General features: G+C 36.2%; 2 protein-coding genes across 2 annotated transcripts; both read left to right on the top strand.

The window, feature by feature from the left end:
* The first annotated feature begins 12013 nt into the window (after nt 1-12013).
* On the top strand, nt 12014-12967 carry LOC131395371 (olfactory receptor 5AR1-like). Its single transcript, XM_058527274.1, has one exon. It carries the CDS (start codon nt 12014-12016, stop codon nt 12965-12967), a length of 954 nt encoding a protein of 317 aa, XP_058383257.1.
* A 9025-nt stretch (nt 12968-21992) lies between these two features.
* On the top strand, nt 21993-22928 carry LOC131395635 (olfactory receptor 5W2-like). The gene has a single exon (XM_058527491.1). It carries the CDS (start codon nt 21996-21998, stop codon nt 22926-22928), a length of 933 nt encoding a protein of 310 aa, XP_058383474.1. The 5' UTR covers nt 21993-21995.
* The last annotated feature ends 766 nt before the right edge of the window (nt 22929-23694 follow it).

The following is a 23694-nucleotide window of genomic DNA, read 5'->3' on the forward strand; positions in this document are numbered from 1 at the left end:
AGAAACAATGACAACAAAATTGAGTCTGAATCTACTCTCAACTCACAATAACTGTGACCTTCAACACGTCACTCGTCCTCCTAAGGCCTCAGTTTCCACTCCATCAAAAGAGGCATTTGAACTGGATAATCTTTATTGTGCATTCTAGTTACGACATTCTGTATCTATATTGATTTGATTCTATCAATGAGTAATGCATAAACCTAAAACCCCTGTATTTGAGGAGATTAAAGGAGAATGACAGATGAGTGGGAGTATATTCACACCAAAAGACTACACTACATCTCGAGGCCAACTTGATCTAAAATGGAACTGGAAATGATGACACACAGCACAGGTTTCAGGACCCTCAGTATCATCGAGCTGAACCCATTTATCTGACCTTATGTTCTACATTTTGACTTTAAGAGACACCTCATAAAAGTAGATATCCAACTTCATTAGTCATCAGGGACATCACATACTTTTCATAATGGCTAAAATTAAAATGACAGACAAGATCAAATATTGGTGAGGATGTGGAACAGCCAGACGACTCACCCACTGAAGTGTGATGGTGGACGTGTGGATTGGCAAACGTCGTAGAAAACTGTGTGATGATATTTACTGAATATAAATTTTATACAGACATGTGTGCCCACACATTTTCAACTCCTTGTCTTACACGCAAGATAAATGAGTGTGTATCTCTGTCAAAAGACATTTACCAGAATGTCCATTTAACATTATTTGTAACAGATAAAGGGAAAACAACTCAACTGCCTATCAAAATTAAAGTAGATAAATAAACAATGATATATTTATACAAAGAACACTATACAACAATGAAAATGAATGTATTGCAATTGCATGCAACAGCATGGGTGGATGGCAGAAACATATTGTTGAATGACACAGAGCATACTGTAGGCATCAACTTATGTGGGGTTCAAAAAATATGAAATTATCTATCATGATAAAATTCAAAAAAGTGTTTACTCCTTGGGGATAAGAGATTAGAGATTTAGGAGGGAGCATATCGAAGGCTTTGTTGATACTGGTAATGCTCTATTTCTTGGTCTGAGTTCTGATTACAAGGATATTTTTTGAAAAGTTATCTATTTGTGTACTTATCTGTATTCGTATACAGAGAAACTTTCTTTTTCTTTTCTTTTTCATATCAAAAAGGTTTTGCAAAAGCAAAGTGTATTCACCATTAGATTATAAGAAACTTCAGAATTTTATTGTTACAAATTTTTATCACTAGAAATGCTTTATGCACAATAAAATCCAGTATATTTTTGTGAAATAAATGGTGCAACTTTCATAGAATATTTCAGTGAATAATTATCCATTTTGGTACTAAAAAAGCAAAGATGACTTATTCAATCCATGAGTACTTCTAATACTGTTTCCAGCAACAAGGAGACTTAGTGAACCTAGTTTTCCTTGGTACCATTATCATGCACTGAACTTACTCATAATGGCCCATGACTCAGGGCCATACATCTATTTTATAAAGGAAGGAGTTTATAAGTAGACAGTTGCCTACATAGTATTACATTTAGTGGCACTGTGGCACGAGGGATGTTATTAAACACAGATTTTTTTTTTCTCACTTGCTTATCTCTGATGTCTTAAATTCCAAATAATTCATTTTCCTCCATGATGTAAGAAAGTCAACTTCAATTAAATACAAATCCCTTTGGGAGGTTAATTATCCAATTTTTAATAATAATGTAGCCACTAAGGCTCAAGTTTTAGGGAGAGTGTTGGAGGGAAGTTATACTAAATGGTCTGCAGGGGCAGTCACGTTTAGGAAGCTAAATTTAGGTCTTGCTTCAACAAGTTGAAATCTGAAGAGATTTGTCATCCCTCAAGACAAAGAAGCACCTGATGGGAAAATGAGTTTGGAAAGAAATCAGAATAAAGTGACCAAGGACGATTTCCATTCCTTCAATATGTATCAGAGAAGTAAATAATGGTAGCAAAGCTCTTGGGTAACACAAATGCATTAGTGTCTTCAGTTTAATAGGTGACAAATTATTACAATTACTTAGTTTGAGCTTGGTCTCCACAATATCTTCTATAACAGTAAATTTAGTATATTTGTATCAACACCACACAAATAATTACAATAAAATACATAAATGCATCGAAATGTATCACTAAGATGCCCTTTACCCCAAATCAAGAATTCTTTCGTTTAGTGATTTAGCCTAAGATGTGGTCCAGCTTTATAGGACCCTCAAAAAAGACTATGTTCCTGTCTAGTTTCCAGTGAGGTTTCAAAAGAAACAAATTACCTGGAGTATTTGTATGTATACACTGGCTTATACTTATCATTTAGTAAATTAATTTATGTACACACAATTTTTATGTTTATTTGTTTTGTGGTAAAGAAATAAGTTAACTGCAATAAGGCAGAAAGCATAGCAGGGATGCATAATTGTACATTACAATCAGCAGTAGAATTTAATGAACATACAGACATTTGTGCTTGCCAGCATCCTGAAATAATTCCCATATTATAAAATATCACTCAGAACGTGGCCAATACAGAGAGTATCCCCAAGGCCACCATGTTGCCCAACTTCAGGGGCACCATTTTACTCATTTTCTTATGCTTCCTGGAATAGTGCAACACAGTGTTTATTTGAAAATTTATATATTGGAATATGATTATCACTGTATCATTAGCTAACACCTGCTCCACATCACATTAGTATTATTTCTTTTGTGGTGAGAACATTTAAGATCTAGTCTGTTAGCAACTTTGATCTATATAATACAGTATTTTAACTATAATCACAATGCTGTGCATTAGATCTCCAGAACTTATTCCTCTTATTATTCCTGCAAGTTTATACCTTTCGACAAAAATCTCCCCAATTCCACCACCCCGAGCCCCGGGTAACCACCATTCTATACTGTTTCTATGAGTTTGGTTTTTTCAGATTCCACATATAAGTGATATCATACAGTATTTGTCTTTCTCTGTGTGACTTTTCTCACTTAGCACAATGCCCTGAAGTTCCTTACACTGTAGTAGGAACCTATCAAAAGCAAGTTCTTTGATTCATTAAAACATAATACCTATGAAATTTGCGAAATTTCCTGATTACTTCTGGATCTCACTTTCAGTATCTGTATAATGAGGTTACTAGAGACAGATCAGGAAATACAAGATAATATTTATAATATATTATGATATATATGGAGAAAAGGTTAATAATACATGCAAAACACAAAGTGCTTGGTAAGATATCCACAATGGTCTATATTTAAATCCGAATCTTTTGTTTCACAAATCTAGTGCTGAATGAAGAGGTGCTTAAAAAGCACATTTATAAGAGAGAAAGTAGAGATATTTTATGGGACAGAATAATGAGAACGTGGGATTTATCTCTCTGTCCCAGTGAAGGAGTCCTACCAAGTCATGGGTCAACATGGTTGAGCAAGATTCAGGGAGGGTGGAACATTACATTTGTAGCTGAACAGGAGAGATTTGAACAGGTAGACACAAAATTCACATTTTCGGTAACTCTCAATTCTCAGAATACTACCATGAATAATAGCACATAAAAGTTATTTTTGAAGTAAACAGACCTTGGCTTTTTTTTTTAAAGCATTACCCCGACACATTTTTTTTTTTTTTGTAAAAGATCATTCTTGTACATATGAGCTATATTAGTAGAAATAGCCTTCAAAGCTGTTTGTTTCTACTGTTTGTTGAAAATGCACCAGCCTAACAAAAGGAAAATATTTAATAACACACATTTACTGAGCCATTATCCATGCAAATTCTATGCTGAGGATCAGGGGAATGTAGAAAGACACGTATATAAATAGATGAAATACATAATTCAATAAAGAGTGTACTAGGTGTAGTGGATGCTATACAGTTGAAGGAGAGCAGAATATGCCACCCCAAAACATACCACTTCGGCATATTGATTATTTTGAATGAAAGTTACTTAAGAAACAGTGCAAGAAGGATACTCTTGACACTCCTTTGTCCCCCTTAAAGCAGGAAATAAATTTCCCATGAGAAAGTTACCCTCACTGTACCAGGAGGATAGAAGGCATCCTTATCACCAGAGACAGGGAATTTAGGGCCAAGAAGGCTATATAAACAAACCTCGTTACTTCTTCACTAATTTGCTACCCAAGCCCAAACCCCTTTGTCTTGTCATTTCTTCACAAATTTATCATTTCTTTCTCTAAAACAGTATAAAAGCTGCCTGTTTTGGTCACGTCTTTGAGTCTCATATTTTTTATGAGATTCTAGTGTTTATGAAATTAAATTTGTTTTTCTTCTGTTAATCTGTCTTATTATGTCAGTTTAATTATTAAGCCAGTCAAAGAACCTAGAGAGAAGAAGGGAAAAGTTTTCTGCCCCTACACAGTCAAAAAATTATAGAAATGAGGGTAATTGACAAGTACTTGGGGGAAAGAAATCAGACAAAGACTAAAGGAAAATCAATGTGTAAGATTACCATATTTCTAAACAAGAGAGGAAGGAGATGTTTCAGAAATGGAAGAAAGAGGATAAACAATGAAAAGGAGATGAAAATCATTAAGTATAACATCTATCTGAATTTCATTAGACATCTGGTTCTCTGGAAATTTAGCATTAAAATAAATTCTGGTAGGGCCGGCCCCATGGCTTGGCAGTTGGGTGCGTGCGCTCGGCTGCCGGCGGCCTGGGTTCGGATCTGGGCGCACACCGACGCACCGCTTCTCTGGCCATGCTGAGGCCGCGTCCCACATACGGCAACTAGAAGGATGTGCAACTATGACATACCACTATCTACTGGGGCTTTGGGGGAAAAAATGAATAAATAAAATTATAAAAAAAATAAAATAAATTCTGGTAAATTTCTGACATCGATCAATTTGGTGAATAGAGTGAAGAATTAAAAGTTCATCCTTTCTAAAATTGTTGCAGCATTCACAGAGGAAAATATAGAACCAGAAATGTAATTGATCGTGTTCTCACAACACAGAAGGCAGAGACTTTAGAGAATAAAATCCCGACAATTATTAGGCAGAATTAAAATGCAATCTGCTTATTGTTTGTGTACCAGAGATAAGGACAGAAAGACTTGCTTATTTCAGGTAGGTTTCTAAATGCTAAAATTGAAAGAACATGATGGGGAAAATATCTTACTTTTTTGGAAAAATGAGGAATCGAGTATTGAGGAGTTTGTAAATGAATCATTTTATACTTGCTTACGCAGTTAAATAAACTCTGCAATCTAATGGCTAAACATGACATTTCTTTGTTAGACCTGTGTGAATGTGACTGAGCTCATTTGTCATTTGTGTAAGGATATTAAAGATGTTACTTAGGGCCCGCACGGTGGCGTAGGGGTTAAGTGCGTGTGCTCCGCTGCTGGCAGCCCAAGTTCAGATCCCAGGTGTGCGCCAACGCACCACTTGTCAGGCCATGCTGTGGCACGCCCCACAAAAAGTGGAGGAAGATGGGCACCTTGTGTTAAAGCCAGAGGCAGCAACTTTTAACCTCTCTGGAAACTCCTTTCCAGAAATATGCTATGAATCAAGCATCCAGTGCAACTCCAAGTACTGTGGTGTTTCGCAAATCACTCTTCCTCACTATACTTCAGCCCCCCTCTTCTGCAAAGGAGGACCTCACACTACAGTATCTCTAAGGTCATTTCCAGTTGCCACTAGTCATCTATCTGTGATTCTACTGCTGTATAAACCTATCCCCACTATTGGAGACATTTAAAAACAAACAACCTAAACAAAGAGGGGCTTCGTTTTCATACAAAAGAATTGCATTGTATCTCTAAGTTGATTTGATCTGAATGGCAATAGTGATATCAGCTACAGAGTATGAGTTGTGGAAGAGGAAATGTTTTTAAACACAGCTCTTCTAACACTTCACACTCTACATTCAGACTTTTAATAGACACTTCACAGAAATGGTTATGCACTTTACCAGGGTTCAGGAAAATAAAAATTAAAACTACAGTGAAGGGGCCGGCCCTGTGGCTTGGCGGTTAAGTGCGCGTGGTCCACTGCTGGCGGCCCGGGTTCGGATCCCAGGAGCGCACCGAGGCACCGCTTCTCCCGCCATGCTGAGGCAGCATTCCACATACAGCAACTAGAAGGATGTGCAATTATGACATACAACTATCTACTGGGGCTTTGGGGGAAAAAAAAAGGAAGAGGATTGCCCATAGATGTTAGCTCAGAGCCGGTCTTCCTCAGCAAAAAGAGGAGGATTGGCATGGATGTTAGCTCAGGGCTGATCTTCCTCACACACACAAAAAAAGAAACTATAGTGAAGTACCATGAGTCATCTAAAGAGTAACTAAAATTAAAAAGATTCACAATATTAATATCAAGTACTTGTGTGGATGTGGAACAACTATAGCTCTCACATGTTGACAGTAGAAGCCAGAACTGACATTTAGCTTTGGAAAACTATATGGCAGTATCTATTATAGCTGGCCCTGAAGTTCCATTCCTAATCTTATATCCAACAGATGAGTGAGTACGTAAACCCAAAGCTTGTGCAAAAAATGGTCAATGGAACATTATTTGGAATTTGACAAATAATTTATAGTGTGTTCATCGGAATACTATACAGCAAAATGAATGAACTGTCACCATATGCAACAGCATGGAGGAATCTCATACACATAATATTGAATGAAAGAATTCGGACATGAAAGGATAAAAACTGAATGATTTCACTTCTATATAGTTTTTAAAAAATATACAGAATCATTTACGATATTGGGCATCAATTTGTGTTAAGGCCCACGCACAGTCTCTGCAATGCTCATTGTGTTCTGTTTTTTGGTCAGGGTTTGGATGCAGCGATGTTTTAATTTTCAAAAATTCACCTGCTTTAAAAAGAACATAACTTTAGAATGATTTCCAAAAATAAATACTATTTACTATCAGATTGTAGACAGCTGCATGATTTCATTATTAATTTTTAAATCTCTAGCAGCTTCTTTTATATAGCATATTTTCAAGATATTCTTTTAAAATTAATAAAGCATACAACTTTCATAGAATATTTTATTAAATGAGTATCCCTTATGTTACTAAAAAATGCTACCTTGGTTATAGAATAGAGATGTTGTTAGCAACCCACAGGTCCTGCTTTTCTTGTTTCCTGACCAACCTGCAAAAATAGAAACCAGTTTAAGAGGCAAAGCATTTATTTGGGAGCAAAGAATTGCAGCTCAGGGAACACAGATTCAGGTAGAAACTCAAATAGTGTCCCACTAGGAAGTAAAATTCAGGGACTTTTAAAGGCAAAAAAAGAAAATTGTATTACAAAGAATTTCAGTTGGAGGTGGGGCCAGAAGCTAGTCTTGACTAAACATTGATTGACTACTCATTTTATCTTCAGAAGGTCCAAAATCATCAATCTTTGTGAACAAGATGTTCATTCTTCTTCTGATTTCTCAAACAATTGCTTGTAAAATAATTGCTGTTGTGGCCCAATCCAAAGGTTTGGCTCTGTCCAGGTTAAAGACAGCAGGCAATTTCTTAAGAAAGGTAGCTTTGACTCCATGTTTAAATGGCTCCACTAAAGTCATTTTTGACCCCGAAAGAGAGAGACTTAGTGAAGCTGGTTCTCCTTGGTAGCATTATCACGCCCTGAACTTATCTGATATGGCTCATGCTTCAGTGCCAGACAACTGTCTTCTGGAAGGAGTTTATAAGTAGGCAGTTGCTTATGTAATATTGCTTATGCTTATGTTTAGGGGCACAAGTGACACCAGGAAAGCCGTGTACATACAGATGTTTTTTCTCACTTGTTGTCTCTGATGCCTTAATTCCACCATAAGTATTTTCCTCCTATAGTTAAAGAAACCCATTCTATTAAAACACAAGCTCTTGGGGAAATAATTTAGACTACCCAATTTTCAGCAAGATAGTGTTACCTGTGTTCATGCTTTAATGGGGAGTGGGAGTTAGACTACATGATCAGGAGGGATTGCCATGTTTATGAAGATTAAGTTTGGATCCTCCTTAAACAGAGTGTGTCCTGAGGAATTTGACATCCCTGGAGATAGAGACACACCTGAGGGAAAATGAGTATGGAAACGAATCAGAAGGTGACCAAGGAAGACTTCTTCTCCTCCAAATCTGTACCAGAGAAGTAGAGAATGGTAGTAAAGCTCTTAGGTACCACAAATATATCATTTTCTTGAGTTTACCTGGTGGAAAATTACTAGTAATTACCTAGGTGGTTTGAGATTCACGTCAACAATGTCTCCCGCAGGAGTTCATTGGAATTTTAGTGTTGGGATCTTCACACAAGGAATAGCAATACATTGTGAAAAGGCATTAAAGTTTGCGACTAAAATCGGTTTACAAATAATTAAAAAGATATTAATTTAATTGAAGTTTGCCTGAAGAGTATTCCAGCTTTCTTAAAAGTGGGGAGAAACTCCTTAACAATAAACAAAACAAACAAGTAAACAAAAATAACTGCCAAACTATGTTTCTGTTTACTCCAGGTGATGTTTCAGAAGAAATGCAAAACCACCAGAGATATTAGAATGTATAGTGCATGCCTTGCATATCTTATTTTTATTGTTGTCTGTTTATACAAGTTTTTCATTTACGTATTTGTGGCAATTAAATTAACTGCATTAAGACTGAAGATGTACAGGTAATGTGCACGATTATTGTACATTTTTTGGAACGTTGACTGTAGGCATTTAAAGAACACACAGCAACCTCTGCTTGTGCAGCAATGATTCACACACGTGATAAAATATTACTCAATAAATGGACAATACAGAGACCATCCCCCTAAGCAGCGAGGTTGCACAATGTCAAGGGACACCAATTCCTTTATTTTCTATTTGATGCCTGGGATGGTGCATCACTGTCACTTCACACCAAATTAATAACGTGCAAGTGCCCAGCTGACATAAGTAAAACAGAGCAGCTCCCCCTGTAGCAACTCCTCCTGTTTGCTCCCTTCTGCCCTCAGTCACTGTTGGGATCCTGCCTTGGTGTAGAAGTGGGAGTTGAATGGTCTCTCAGAAATATGGGAGTCTATGGGTCATTCATTTTGTGAATTTTCAAATGTCGCCTTAACATAAACTCACCATAACATTCCATAAGAGTACTTGAGAGAATTATCTTTTCAGGCAAATTTGTTTCATTGCCCTATATTCAGGAATCTAATCTGAGCAATTTCTATGGATTCAATGAAACAGTGTCCATGGAACTATAGAAGTTTTTATCACTGCTCGTTTTCAATTTCCGTATAATATTATAAGGTTATTAGAGGAAGGTCAGGACATATGTGATAATATACAAAATATATGATAATATGTGGTGATAATTAGACAATATAAAATCTCTGATAAAAATGCCAAATTGCCTTTATTTAAAATCAAACCTCTTTCCTCTTTGTTTTTTTGTGAGGAAGATTAGTGCTGAGCTAACATCTGTTGCCAATCCTCCTCTTTTTGCTGAGGAAGATTGGCCCTGGGCTAACGTGCGTGCCCATCTTCCTCTACTTTATATGGGACGCTGTCACAGCATGGCTTGACAAGCAGTGTGTCGGTGTGTGCCCGGGATCTGAACCTCGGCCCGCAGAAGCAGAGTGCGCGGACTTAACCGCTACACCACCAGACTGGCCCAGAATCTCTTTCCTTTTAAAGATCATTTCTTAGAATTTATTTTAAAGAAAATTTTGGCTGCGGTAAATTATGTGTGGAAAATTTTACTAATATCAGAGTTTATATGATACAAAGAATTGTATATAAGCCAAGTGGCCATTAGCAGAGTATAGATTGAATCAATTAATATACATTAATAGAAATGAATATTACATCTATTCATAATACTTATTTATATATTTAAAGTGTGTGTACTCTGACATCTTTGTAGTTTAAAAATTAATTATCCCTAGGCAGTGTGATTATCACTAGTTTTTTCTGTCTTTACAAAAATCGTTATTTGTAAATGTGTTTAATGAGAGAGTGTTTGTGTATGTTTATCTGTGGAAGTGTGTGAGTGTGAGTGGGAGTGTATTCATTTTATAAATTATGGAAATTAAAGAAAATGCCTATAGGAACTGGTGAACTGGAAATAAGGATTCACTTTGACTACATTCATTTACTATGTGTATTTAGATACAATATTGGGCAGAAAGTTGGATAGTAATAACAGGGAAAATTTTTAAAAAGGTCTGCATTTTTCTCAGTCACCCAGCCTGTATGAAATATCAGATGATAAACCACATTATTATCTCTGTCATTTATTCCTCAGAGAACAAGTACTCAATACCCAGGGACCAGACACAGAGACAAATAACCCAGGGCAGTCAGGAGACAATGCTGAACCCCCCTGCAGACAGAACTGCATGCAACAAAGCAGTCAGTAGTTCTGGGTCAGGTACTAATATTTTTTGTGGTTTCTATCATTTATATTTTAGATTTCTTTAGTCCTTTTATCCTTTTTCAACTGAAAGTGTGTAATAAAACCAAAGGAAGATATGAAGTATAATACAACTTTTATTTAAATTATTTCTATTGATCTATTTATTTATTTTTAAAACATTTATACGTAGATAGCAGGGCTTACAATAATTTGCAATCATGGATTATGGAGGTGATTGGAAATTTTTTATTGTTTAAAATTTCTTACCTGCACTTTTATTACTTTAAAATATTTTTATTTTTAAGGAAAATATTTGCTTAAAGATGTATATACAGGGACACATATTTTAATGAGTTCAGACCAGGTTTTTGGAGTCCTGCACATGGATCACTAGATCTTTTCACTAGATCACTAGTTCTATTTCTGTCCTTCATCTGCCTTCAAATCAGTTTTTCTTATATTCTCGCAGAACAGAGGAGGTCGTGGATCACATTACATATAACATAATTGGTTTGGGTAAATATAACAGTGGGACATAGAATTCACTTAGGCTCCCAAGGACCACCAATTCATGTAAACCAAATCAGACAGATTTCAGAGTAACTCAAGAGAAATAGGGAACAAAGAAAACAATATTACATTTTTTAGAGTTGGGACGGGCCACAGTTCATACTCTCTGAAATTGTGGGACTGTGGACACATGAGGACTTTATCACATGTCTTACACATCTGACCTGCTGGTGAAAGGATCATGTGGATTCTAGTCGATTAGGACAGAGCGACTCACACAATAACCACAATCCCTTGCTTGCCTCTCTGTCATCTGTGCTACGGGCATCTCTACAATTAGGTCCCAAAGATTCTTCATAACCTCCCCTGACCACAGCAGCTGTCAGAGGCAGCCTGGTTAGCCCTGGCATATTCCTGTGTGTGCACTCTAGTGCATCACTCACAGAAACCCTTCCACTTTCTTCTCTAGCAATCCCCACCCTCCCTGCTCCAGAGGGTCTTGGATCACAGATTATCTCTATCCCTTGTTAATTGAGGCTGGATAGAACCTAAGGGGTTAATGGAGAAGTGGGGATGTGTAATATCCAGGAAGCTGCCATAACTCTGCTGCTCCACAATTTTGGGTGATGAGGGAAAAACAAAGAAATATTTCATTACCTATCACTTAACTGTGCTTCTCTATTACAGGATATAACATTTCTAGAACATTGAAAACAAAAAATACCATGTAATAAGATGTGAGTTACCTAGGACAACAAATTGTAAGAACTATTGCCACAACTCTGAGGAGTTCAAGGTCTTAATCTATAAGCTAGAAGTAGCAGAAATCATCATAAATACTACATAGGTTGGTGTAGAAATTACATGTTTAATTTGGATGAAAGTGTCCTACAAACTCTCTACAGTGCTGTACAAAGGTAAAGGGTATTATCCTTATCATTTTATCAATTTATACGTAGTTGTATGTTTCCAGGACATCTGTTTACCTAAAGCAGACTTACCATTGTCTATCTTCTAATTACTGAAAAAGAGAAAGAACTGGCAGTTTAATTGCTAAGATAGTAAGATGATGTTCCCTCCACTTCCGTTTCCTTCTTTCACAACCAGGGATTTCCAGCCCCGAGTGATGGCTGTTGAGAACTGCACTGTGTTCACTGACTTCATGCTCCTGGGACTTTCTGACAGACAGGAGGTGCAGCAGGGGCTCTTTGTGCTCTTTCTGCTGGTTTATGGCCTCACTGTGGTTGCCAATCTAGGGATGATCCTGCTCATCAAGATGGAGCCCAGACTCCACACGCCCATGTATTATTTCCTGAGCAATCTGTCGTTCTGTGATGTTGGCTACTCTTCTACTGTCACTCCCAAGATGCTGACTGATTTCTTATCTGAGCAAAAGAGAATTCCATATAATTTATGTGCCATTCAGCAGTATTTTTCTGGGGCCTTTGCAGATGTGGAATGTCTCATGTTGGCTGTCATGGCGTATGACCGTTATGTAGCCATTTGCAATCCATTGCATGGATTGCAAATGGCATATACAATTGCCATGTCCAGGAGAGTCTGTACCCAGCTGGTGGCCATTGTGTGCATTGAAGGTTTGGTCGATTCAGTAATCCACACTTGTTGCACATTTCAATTGTCATTCTGTAATTCCAACATCCTCAATCACTTTTTCTGTGACATCCCACCCTTACTAGCCCTGTCCACCTCAGACACAACCATCAATGAGATAGTGTTGTTTGCTTTTGGTAGCTGTGTTCTGGGCTGCAGCGTCATCACTGTCCTCCTGTCCTACAGCTACATCATAATTACCATCCTTAGAATGAACTCAGCTGAGGGAAGACGCAGAGCCTTCTCTACATGCACCTCCCACTTAACCACGGTGGCTGTATTTCATGGCACACTCCTGTTCACTTATTTGCGACCCAGTTCGAGTTACTCTATGGACACAGACAAAATGGCCTCTGTTTTTTACACAGTCATCATCCCTATGTTAAACCCACTGATCTACAGCTTAAGGAATAATGATGTGAAAAGTGCCCTGAAAAAAGCAATCGGCACTAAATTATCTTCTGAGTGAAATTGTGTTTTCACCAAAATATATTTTTAAAGATTCTGAGAGCTCAAGTTCAGATACTTTGACATAGTTTCCTGGAGTCTCACCCATATACCTTTTAGATATTTTTTATTCGTTATCATTGTGCCTAAATTGAGTGTAGAGAGCCTTTATTATTGATCTCATCCTTGTCTCCAAGCTAAGGGAAAGTAGTAACAGAATAATTTTGCTATTTTGCAAAGAGGGTCTTTTTATACCTCCCTTCTCTACTCATAGGTATGTCCCAGTGAGGTATCATGGGCAGAGCAACCCTTCCCCCCATGTCAATTCAACTTACCCTTCTAAGATTCCAAGGTTCCAATATTTTTTTAAACCAATGGTTTAATAAACTTGCTTAGTCAAAGTAAGTATTAGTGGGTTACATTCGGTTTATTTGTTTCTTTCCTTTGTACTAGTATCACCTTATAAATATTCCATCATACCACTTAGAAGTTTATAAGTAGTAAATTAATAACTAAGAATAAATAAAAAACTCCTGTCCTCCCTCAAAGTTTCATAAATGCAAATCCCTTGTCTGTCTTGTTCTCCAATATTTCGACTTTTCAATTTACAATACTCAGCTATAGGATGCCATTGAAAAACACCTATTGACTAAATTAATGAGTGTACCCTGCAAAATTTAATCATCATCCTTCCCTTCTCTTCTTAGTCTTTCTACATCACATTTTTCTCAGACATCCACCAATGACTGATGGCAAATATCATTGTACAAATACAACGTGATCAATAAGTGTGTCTAGTGAGTTTGATGTCTTGACTACTTCTTTCATCCTTGCCACTGAATCTTTAAACATAAGTATGACATAGGAAAGGTAGGTTTGGTTATATGTCTAAAATAGAGAACAGACAGATACCTTGTGGGGATACGTTGTGTAACTGCATTTTTTAGAAACAGAGTAGTAATAATGTTCAATAACCCAATAAGTGAGAGGTCCAGTGTTAAAGCGAGAGGTGGGAATTTTTAACCTCCCTGGATATATCTCTTTCTAGAAACATGCTATGAACCGGCTAACAATGCAACTCTAAATCACAGTGGTATTTAACATGTCATACTTTCTTTCTATACACAGGTTATTCTTGTGTAAAATAGGGCCTTCACCTAGATTATCTCTAAGGTCCTTTCCAGCTGATACAATCTGTCTCAATAAAATATGAATCTACAGTTGTGTAGATTCCCAACCCCCAGTACTGCAAAGGTTTTGAAAAAGAAAAAAAGATGAGCCACTTCTTCTTAATACAAAATAATTGTATTTCACCTCTAGGCTGTCTTAATCTGAAATAGTGCTGACAATGAAACCAGCTAGATAGCACGAATTTCAGAAGACTAAATAGTTAAATATGCCCCTTTTTAGTGGCCTGTTACTTGAATTCAGAAATTCATAGACACTTCAAGGAAGTGCATATCCAACTTTATTGGTATTCAGGGAAATGAAAATAAGTACCTAAATGTAGTATTATGACTCAGCTACGGATTGGCTAAAATGAAAACAATGTTAATATCACATATGGGTGAGGATGTGGAACAGCTGTTGCTCTTACACATTTGGAATAGAAATGAGAATTGCCATTTTGCTTTGTAAACCTGTATGAAAGGATCTACTAAATCTAGACATATAAATATTCTTGACTTCAAAATTCTATTCCTAGATTTGTATCCAAGGGAAATGAGTTAATCTGTCTACCCAAAGATACGTACAATTATCTTTACCATTGCCTTATTTACAATAGTATGAAACTGAAAACTCAAATTTTTATCAACACAGCAGATGAAGAGTTGACAAATTTTTCCTTAAAGTGTTAAGTAGTGAATATTTTAGAGTTTTCAGGCTATAAACTCTTTTTCATAATCACTCAGGATTTTTCTTGTATCACATACACACAAAAAAATTGACCATATATAAATAAAATGGTGTGTCCCAAGACCAATAAAACTTCATGCACCATAGTTTGCTGATCACTGTTTTAAATTAGATAAACAACTTTACGGTAACTTTGTACTTTGGAAAACTACACAGCAATGGGATGAATGAACAATCTCCACGTGCGACAACATGGAGAAATCTAACAAACATAATGTTGAGTAAAATGAGCAAGACAAAAAAGCATAAAACCGTATGATTGTACTCCTACATATCTCAAAAACATGAAAACTAACCTATCATATTGGACATCAATTTGTGATGGGTGTGGGAATGGTTTGCAAGATGCTAGTAATCTTTTTGGGGGCATGGTTGGGTGAGGGGATCTTTTCATCTCTGAAAATTTAGTTTCAGTATACTTTCTTAAATGAAAGTTTTCCACACGTATATTATACTTTAACCAGATTTCCCCAAAACGGAGTATATTCACTATGATGTTGTAAGCAATGACAAGGTTTATTTTTTTTAATTTAGCAGTTCCCTGTACATGATAAGTGTTCATAATATATTTGTGAAATTAACACAGTGCACAATTTCGTTGAATACCTCAGTACATAGTTAATCTTCATGTTACTAAAGTGCTGCCTTACTTGCATAACAACAATGTCTCATCTACCCACAGGAACTTCTAGTCATTCCTCCAGCAGCAGGGAAACAGCATGTTTTGGTTCCAACATCATGAAATAAAATCTGTGTTACAATAATGTTTCAGGGACAGACAACTATTTTCTGAAGAATGTGATCTTCTAGGTAGGCACATGCCTGCATAGTATTGTTTTAGTGTCACCCAGAAACTCTTAGATATAAATTTTTCTCACTTGCTTGTATCTGATGTATAAAATTTCCCCTAAAGATTTTTTTTTCAATTATTTAAGAGCAGCCCTGTGTAAGAAGCTAAAGCTACATCCTGCTTGAACAAAATGTAACCTGAGGGATTTTGATGTCCCTGAAGACAGGAAAGCAACTGGGGGGAAAATTAATTTGAAAGGACTCAGAAGAAAGCACCAAGGAAAATTCTACCTCCTCAAAATATGTACCAGAGAAGTAAACAGTGATCGCAAACATCTTGGATAACACAAATGCCTCAGTCTTTTGAGTTTAAATGATATATAACTATTAACAATTAGTTATACGGCTTGAGCTCTGCATCAACAATATCTCCCACAGGAGTACATTTGGTATCTTAGTATTGGGGACATCACATAAAGAATAACAATGAAATATGTAAAGGCATTAAAAATTATGACTAAGAATCATTTTCCAAATTTAAAAGTGTATTAAGTTTACTGATTTTAGCCAGATGAGTGTTCTAGCTTTACAGAAAGCAAGAGAGGAAAACAACAACAAACTAACAAAAGAAACAAACAGATGCAACCAACCAGAAGAAGAAATCCTGTGTCCCTGCTAACTCCCAGGGGAGGCTTTGAATAAACAGAAAAGAACCTGGAGTGCCCCAGACCATGAACTAGTACATCCCTACACATCTTACTTTCTCCTCCCTCAAGCTTTGCATTTACTGGCTTAGTGGCAATTAAATTAACTGCATTAGGACTCAGAAATACAGCTGATGTGCATGATTATTACACATTATATTGAAGTATCCATCAACTGTAGACATTCAATGAATGCATAGCAATCTGTCCTTTGAAGCAGACTGTCTTGACTCATCTGTTATGAATATCACTCAGGGCATGGCCAATACAGAGAGTGTCCCTGAGGGTTGCCATGTTGCACAATTTCAGGGGCAACAATTTTTTTTTTTTCTGTTTACTCCCTGGAATTGTGCAATGCTGCCACCTTCCACAACATTTTCTTTTCACACAACTGTTAATAATGTTCAAGTGTTGAGTTGTAATGAATAAAACTCAGTATTAGTCATTTTCTGTTCAAGTAGACTTTTCTCCAGTTAAAAAAAGATATGTAATAGTTTTATAAGAAAGATGTGAACTCAGAATAGTATTTTATGATGATACTGTGCTTTATGCAGGTTTACAAATTTTAAAAGCAATTATTATGCATTAAATTATGGCCATAAGCCATGTCTGATTTTAATTCAAGAAGCTCCTTTCTTATATGATAAGAAACACTAATATAACTTCTTACTGATTTTTTCTGCTACATTTTAGCAAAAATTTTTCTTTCTCATCTGCACATATAAACATAGACACATACATGGAACAATATATATATATTGTTCCATAAGTGCGTGTGCGTGTGTGCTTGTGTATGTTTATGTGCATGCGTGTGTTTGTGTGTATGTATGATATAGAATTGGCTATAAACATTACTCTTGCCAACTATTAAGCAGAATTGAAGGAATACTGTAACAGTTGCATAAACAGCATACCAAAACTAATACAACCCAATCTTCTTCCATCTCAATTAACATGTGTGTCTATGCATACAGAAAAACACACACCAATGTACGTAGGATGAGTGCATATGTACACATACATGCATTTTGTTCCTGGTGAGTAAATGACGTGGCTTACTGACATTATTTTTCTTCTAATATCAAATGATAAAATCACCATACTATATGCAAAACAATGTTGTGGGGACAATCCTTTATCTCCAACTCTTCCTCAAGGTAGTAGTTTACTTCCTGAATATAAAATATCTCTGAATTGTCGTTGTGGTATCACTGGTTTACTGAAGAGAGCTAATGAAATGATTGTTAAGGGAACATATATACATCATCAATTCTTATTTATAAAAATATCTTGTTTTTGCCTCACTAAAAAGAGAGGAAACTATATGATGAATTTTGATAATTCTAATACTTGTGAATCAATCATCATTCTAAACGTGAAGATGCACTACAGGTGTAAGATGAGTACACCTTTTCCCATTGTCCATTTCTAAGGATTGTTAATGGAATCCAGGTATTCCTGCAAACCACGCCTATGCTCACGATTAATACAATTTAGAATTGATTTTTAGGTACTTATTTCTGAATATGTTATACTTTCATGCTTTGTTTTGGGATTCCTTCATAGCTTTTCTATACTGGAATTTTCTTGTGAATTATCTAGACCAATTATTTCTGCTAAGGAAACTTAGAAATAGAGAATTTGGATGGTGTTCTTATGTCTTATCTCAAAGACTAAGATATAGTTAAAGAATTGAGTCTAGAAACAAGCTTCTTTTTATTTCTTTTTACAGAATATATATTGAATATATATATTTTTTTCTTTTTACAGAATATATAAATATATATATATTTTTTAATAGAATATATATGAAACAGTACATAATAGTAAAAATAAATGTTCCTGAAATAAAGTTTCTCTCTGGTTATAGTATCTCTACACTATTCTAGTTATCTTTTGCTATGTAAACATTACATGGCTTAAAACAATGACCACTGGTCAATTATTCTGTTCTTCCTCATGTGGACTGAGGTCACAATAAAGTATTCAGCGCCAAGTTGGGCCAGGCTATAGGGGCTCTCATAACTGGCACCAGAGTGAGACTGCCTAGAAAGATCAACTCAGTTGGCCCCCTTCGCTCTCCATGTAGTCTCCGAGCCTGTCACATAGTTTATCCAGAAGGATAGCTGGGCTTTCTACACGGCAGCTCACGGCTTTCAATGACTATCTTTTTAAAGGCTAGACTCAGAAGTGATGTACAGTATTTCTGCCTGTTTCTTTTGGTCAAAGCAGTCAAGGAACAGCAAAAAGCCAACAGGAGGATATATAGGCACTGTGTCTCTAAGGAAAATGTACGAAGATGTGTGCAGTCATCTTTAATCTGCCCAAACTATCATTAGCCCATTCTAGAACTCCGAGATTTCTCATTCTGGATTATTTTATTAATAGTTTGCGACACTCTACGTAAACACATGAGTACGTGTGCAACCTTTTTATTCTTTGCTTTGCACATACTTGCAAAGGCACGGAATGAAGCAGCAGTAGAACAGCACCATGTAGAAGGAAGAGTGACAGGCATTTCCATCATTATTGCCTTTGTGAAAGCATGGTTAGCTCTGGGGCCTCGGGAAGTAGCCCAGTGACACCAGATTCCAAGATGTTTACTCAAGGTTCAAGAAGTAGGGGGAATTCCACTGTTATCTCATGGGGAGTATTTGAGGAGGATATGAAATTTAAACTTACAACTATTATAAGTTTCTTAAAGAACTAGTATGGATAGTAGCAGACTGAATTTATTCTTGGGAAAATGATTATCCATGCAAAAATTTTTAAATGAATCAGCCTTGAACATATGAACTATACTAGTAGAAAAAAATTCCCAAAGCTAGTGTATTTCTATTTGCATACCAGCCTCCACTTCCAGTAACCTAAAATATTTAACAATCAATATTTAGGGAACAATGACCTTTGCAAATCCTTGTTCTAAGGACTTTGGGGAATATAAAAGACAAACATTGCATTTATTTATAAAGCCTTAAATGTAATAGAGATTTTTATATGAATAAAATAAACATAATTCACAATAGAGTATACTAAGTGTAGAGAATGTGATAGAGTCATAAAATCAATCAAGTGTGGATGGATGACATGTATTTGAGGCATGGGAATAAGACAATACTTGCTGAAGAAAGTGACCTTTACAGTTTCCATTGACATAAATGTTTAAGCATCGTTATTCATAACAGCCAAAAAGTAGAGAGAACCGAAATGACCATTAACGAATGAATGGATAATGTGCCATATCCATAAAATGAAGTATTATTCAGCCATAAAAAAAGGAAATTCTGAAAATGCTAGAACATAGACGAACCTTGAAATCACTATGCTAAGTACAAGAAGCCCAACAACTACAAAAAACCCCACATATTGCATAGCGCCAAGACATGAGATATCCGGTATAAGCAATCACATTTAGTCAGAAAGTAGATTAGTGGTTTCCAGGAGTAGGGGGGAGGCCAGAAGGGGAAGTGCCTGCTAATGAGTGTGAGTTACTTATTGGGGTGACAACAAATGTCCTCGAATTAGGTAGTCGTGATGGCTGCACAACTTTGTGAATATACAAAAAAGAAGTGCATACATGGAAAGGGCAAATTTTATAGTATAGCAAATTATGTCTCAATAAAAATAGTATCATCAGGGGCCGGCCCGGGGGCACAGCAGTTAAGGGCGTGCTCCGCTTCGGCAGCCCGGGTTTCGCAGGTTTGGATCCCGGGCGTGAACCAGCGCACCCCTTGGCAAGCCATGCTGTGGCGGCGTCCTATATAAAGTAGAGGAAGATGGGCACAGATGTTAGCCCAGGGCCAATCTTCCTCAGCAAAAAAAGAGGAGGATTGGCATCGGATGTTAGCTTAGGGCTAATCTTCCTCACACACACAAAAAAAATAGTATCATCAAAGAATAGTAATATTCCTGAATGAAGTGGTGAAGGAGAATGTTTCAAAAATAAAAGACAAAATGAAAAATAGAAAGGAGATGGAAGTTATTAAGGAGGGAATCTTTTTGTATTTTATTGGATTTCTGCTTTGACTGCAGACAGAGGGTACAGATTCAGTGTAAACGTGAATCTCAACATGACAGCAATTTGCAGTTCTCTTACTGTCAGGTCAACATGTTGACAATAGTGAAGAAATAAGCCTCAGTCTTTGTTCAAGTTATTGCTGTACTCACAGGGGAAATGCAGAAGAAGAAATGTGATTAATCACACGTTAGCACACACTGAAGCCTGAGGCTGGCAACTTCAGAGATTTACGTCCCTCTACCTGCTAAAATCAAACGCCATCTGCGTACTTTTCAGCCACCAGTAGCAAGTGCAGAAAGACCTGCTCACCTCAGGTAGGTTCCTGAGTCTCCAAATTTAAGAAATATAGAGGAAATTTTTGAGATTTTTGAAAAAAAATGAGAAATTTGTAAATGAGTGATTTTACACCTGCTTACAAAGCTTAATAAACTCAGCAATCTGTTGTCAAAAATTTGTATTTTCTTCTCAGAACTGAATTTACTGAAATTATTAGCATCCACGAAATAGCATTTTAATGATTTTAATTTAAACTACGTTCACAGGAGAACATTTTATCACTGGGGAAGTATGTACACGAATTTAAGTTTTTTTGTTTCATTTCAGAAATAATTTAGCTACCCCATTACAAATAGCGACAAGCAAACTCCACTCCATGTGAACGGCATGCCATATTCACTTAACTCTAAAAAGAAAAATCAACGACCAACATTCCTATTCTCATTTATCGACAGAGACATATACACATGCAAACACACGACACACACATAAATATACACATACACAAGGAAGAGAAGCCCATGTATCTCAGAAGCATTTATTGTTCCTCATCCTGTTTACATTTTTTTATTTAAATTTCCATTTAAAAACCAAAGAGATGCAAATGTATGTGTTACATTCTGTTGTTTTCACTTCTTTTTAGCACTTTTCTTTGATGGGTCAAGAGACTCATCTTTTGGCACCAGACAACTCCACAAACAGGTAATGAGTATCATGACAAATCAATAAAACATTTCTAGAGACAAGGTTTAATGCTTATTTCATGTCTCACCAAAAACTAAAGAAAATTTAGACCAGGAACAGTAACATAATGATTTTCATCACTATTACTTAATGATACTCATTGTTTCTAGAACTAACAAATTCTTTTAAGCCAATCACGTGTTTTGAGGAACATAACAATGGTAATCATTATTTTGTGTCCATGTGACTATCTTCAGGCTTAGAAAATGCTTAGTCCTGCATCTTACAGCTTGGTCCCTCTAACATTGCTGTCCCTTCCATATTATTCTGAATGTAGAATGAGATATCAATCCATCTAAATCTACTGCCAGAAATAAGAAAGTGAAAGACCAGAGAAATAAAACTTGTAGAAAATCACATACATCATGAATGACGTGTAGATCAGAGAAAATTTTTCCAATGTCTATCTCTTTATTTTTTATCCTTATCAAACATATAGCAATGCCTCTTTAATGACTGGGTAATTTTCTGAGTATTAAAAGACAATTACAGATGGAAATTGTGTTCTGACTTTCAAGTATTTTGTGGATGTGCAGAAAAAGTAAAATGTATCTATCTTTTTTTAATTATTTTCTCATAAATTTAGGTGAGAACAAAGAGGAATGGTTGGAGAAAATTGTTCCTCCTTGAATGGATTCATTTTCTTGGGAATTTCCAATATCCCTGGGATGAAAGTGGTCCTGTTCACCACGTTTCTGGTTGTTTATCTCATTAAACTTTTGGGAAATCTGGGAATGATCATTTTAATTAGAATGTATTCCCAATTGCACACACCAATGTACTTTTTCCTCAGCCACCTCTCTGTCTGTGACCTTTGTTATTCGTCAGCAATTGGGCCCAAGATGTTGGTGGATTTATTTGCCAAAAACAAATCCATCTCCTTCTATGGCTGTGCTCTGCAATTCTTCGTCTCTTGTACCTTTGCAGATTCTGAGTGCGTATTGTTGGCCTTGATGGCCTTTGATCCGTACAAGGCCATTAGCAACCCCTTGCTCTACACAGTCAACATGTCCAGCAGAGTGTGCTCCCTGCTCGTGGCTGGGGTTTATCTGGTGGGAATGACAGATGCTTTGATACACACAACATTAACATTCCACTTATGTTTCTGTGGGTCGAATGAGATTAATCATTTCTTCTGTGATTTACCACCACTTTTCCTCCTTTCCTGCTCTGATACACAAGTCAATCAGTTAGTATTATTCACCATTTTTGGCTTCATTGAACTGAGCACGATTTCTGGGGTTCTTATCTCTTATTGTTATATTATCCTATCAGTCTTGAAGATCCACTCTGCTGAGGGGAGGTTCAAAGCTTTCTCCACCTGCACCACCCACTTAACTGCTGTGGCAATTTTCCAGGGAACTATGCTCTTCATGTATTTCAGGCCGAGTTCTTCCTACTCCCTAGATCAAGACAAAATGACCTCATTGTTTTACACCCTGGTGATTCCCATGTTAAACCCTCTGATTTATAGCCTACGAAACAAGGATGTGAAAGAGGCCCTAGAAAAATTAAAAAATAAAAGATGGTTTTAAATATTTATATTATGTGTATGCACACACACTGACACACATTTAATGATCGTGTTCATAAAATTATATAATATGGTACATGAGAAACATAATTTTCTCACATTTTTAAATAAATGAATATCTGTACTAAAGCACGGCCATAAGAAAATGAGGCAGCTCCCCAAACCTATCATGATTCACTATGTTCTTGAAGTTATTTATGATGTATCTTCTTGTAGAAAACTTTCCTGACTCCTCTAATTTTGCCATATTTTATTTTTTCATTCTTTAATTGAAACATTATTTCAAGTATACTAAGATTTATTGTGTTCACTATGTGCTCTTTGTGCATTTAGAAGCTTTGCACTTTGTAATGAATCCAATAGTTTCTATATTAATGAATCCTATAATCTAGAAAAATAAATAAACAGTATTTAACTAAACACTCAAATAATTCATAATAAGGCTGAAAACTTTCATAAAGTAAAAGATTGGAGGTTAAAATTCTAGAAAAAAAAATTTCAAAATCTAATCAGTAGAGGTAAGGCTTCCCTGAATACAGAAAAATATCTGAACAGTCTTAGATCTGAAAGAAATGCATGCTGGGGAATGGAAAGGATTCTAGGTAGAGGGTCTGACAGTTACATAAGTCTTGAGGTGGCCCTTTCTATAACTTCAGCATGAAAGAAGCCCAACAAAGATAGATTATAAAGAGGAATGTAAAGTGCTCTGGTAAATTACATCATTTTGCTGTAATTATTAACTATCAACTCCACCATCACTTCCTCCA

The sequence above is a fragment of the Diceros bicornis genome, chromosome 31 (genome assembly GCF_020826845.1).
Source record: "Diceros bicornis minor isolate mBicDic1 chromosome 31, mDicBic1.mat.cur, whole genome shotgun sequence".
NCBI classification, from domain to species: domain Eukaryota; kingdom Metazoa; phylum Chordata; class Mammalia; order Perissodactyla; family Rhinocerotidae; genus Diceros; species Diceros bicornis.

Coding starts and splice junctions, on each gene's coding strand:
- LOC131395635 (XM_058527491.1), top strand. CDS start 21,996: ATGGTTGGAGAAAATTGTTCCTCCTTGAATGGATTCATTTTCTTGGGA.
- LOC131395371 (XM_058527274.1), top strand. CDS start 12,014: ATGGCTGTTGAGAACTGCACTGTGTTCACTGACTTCATGCTCCTGGGA.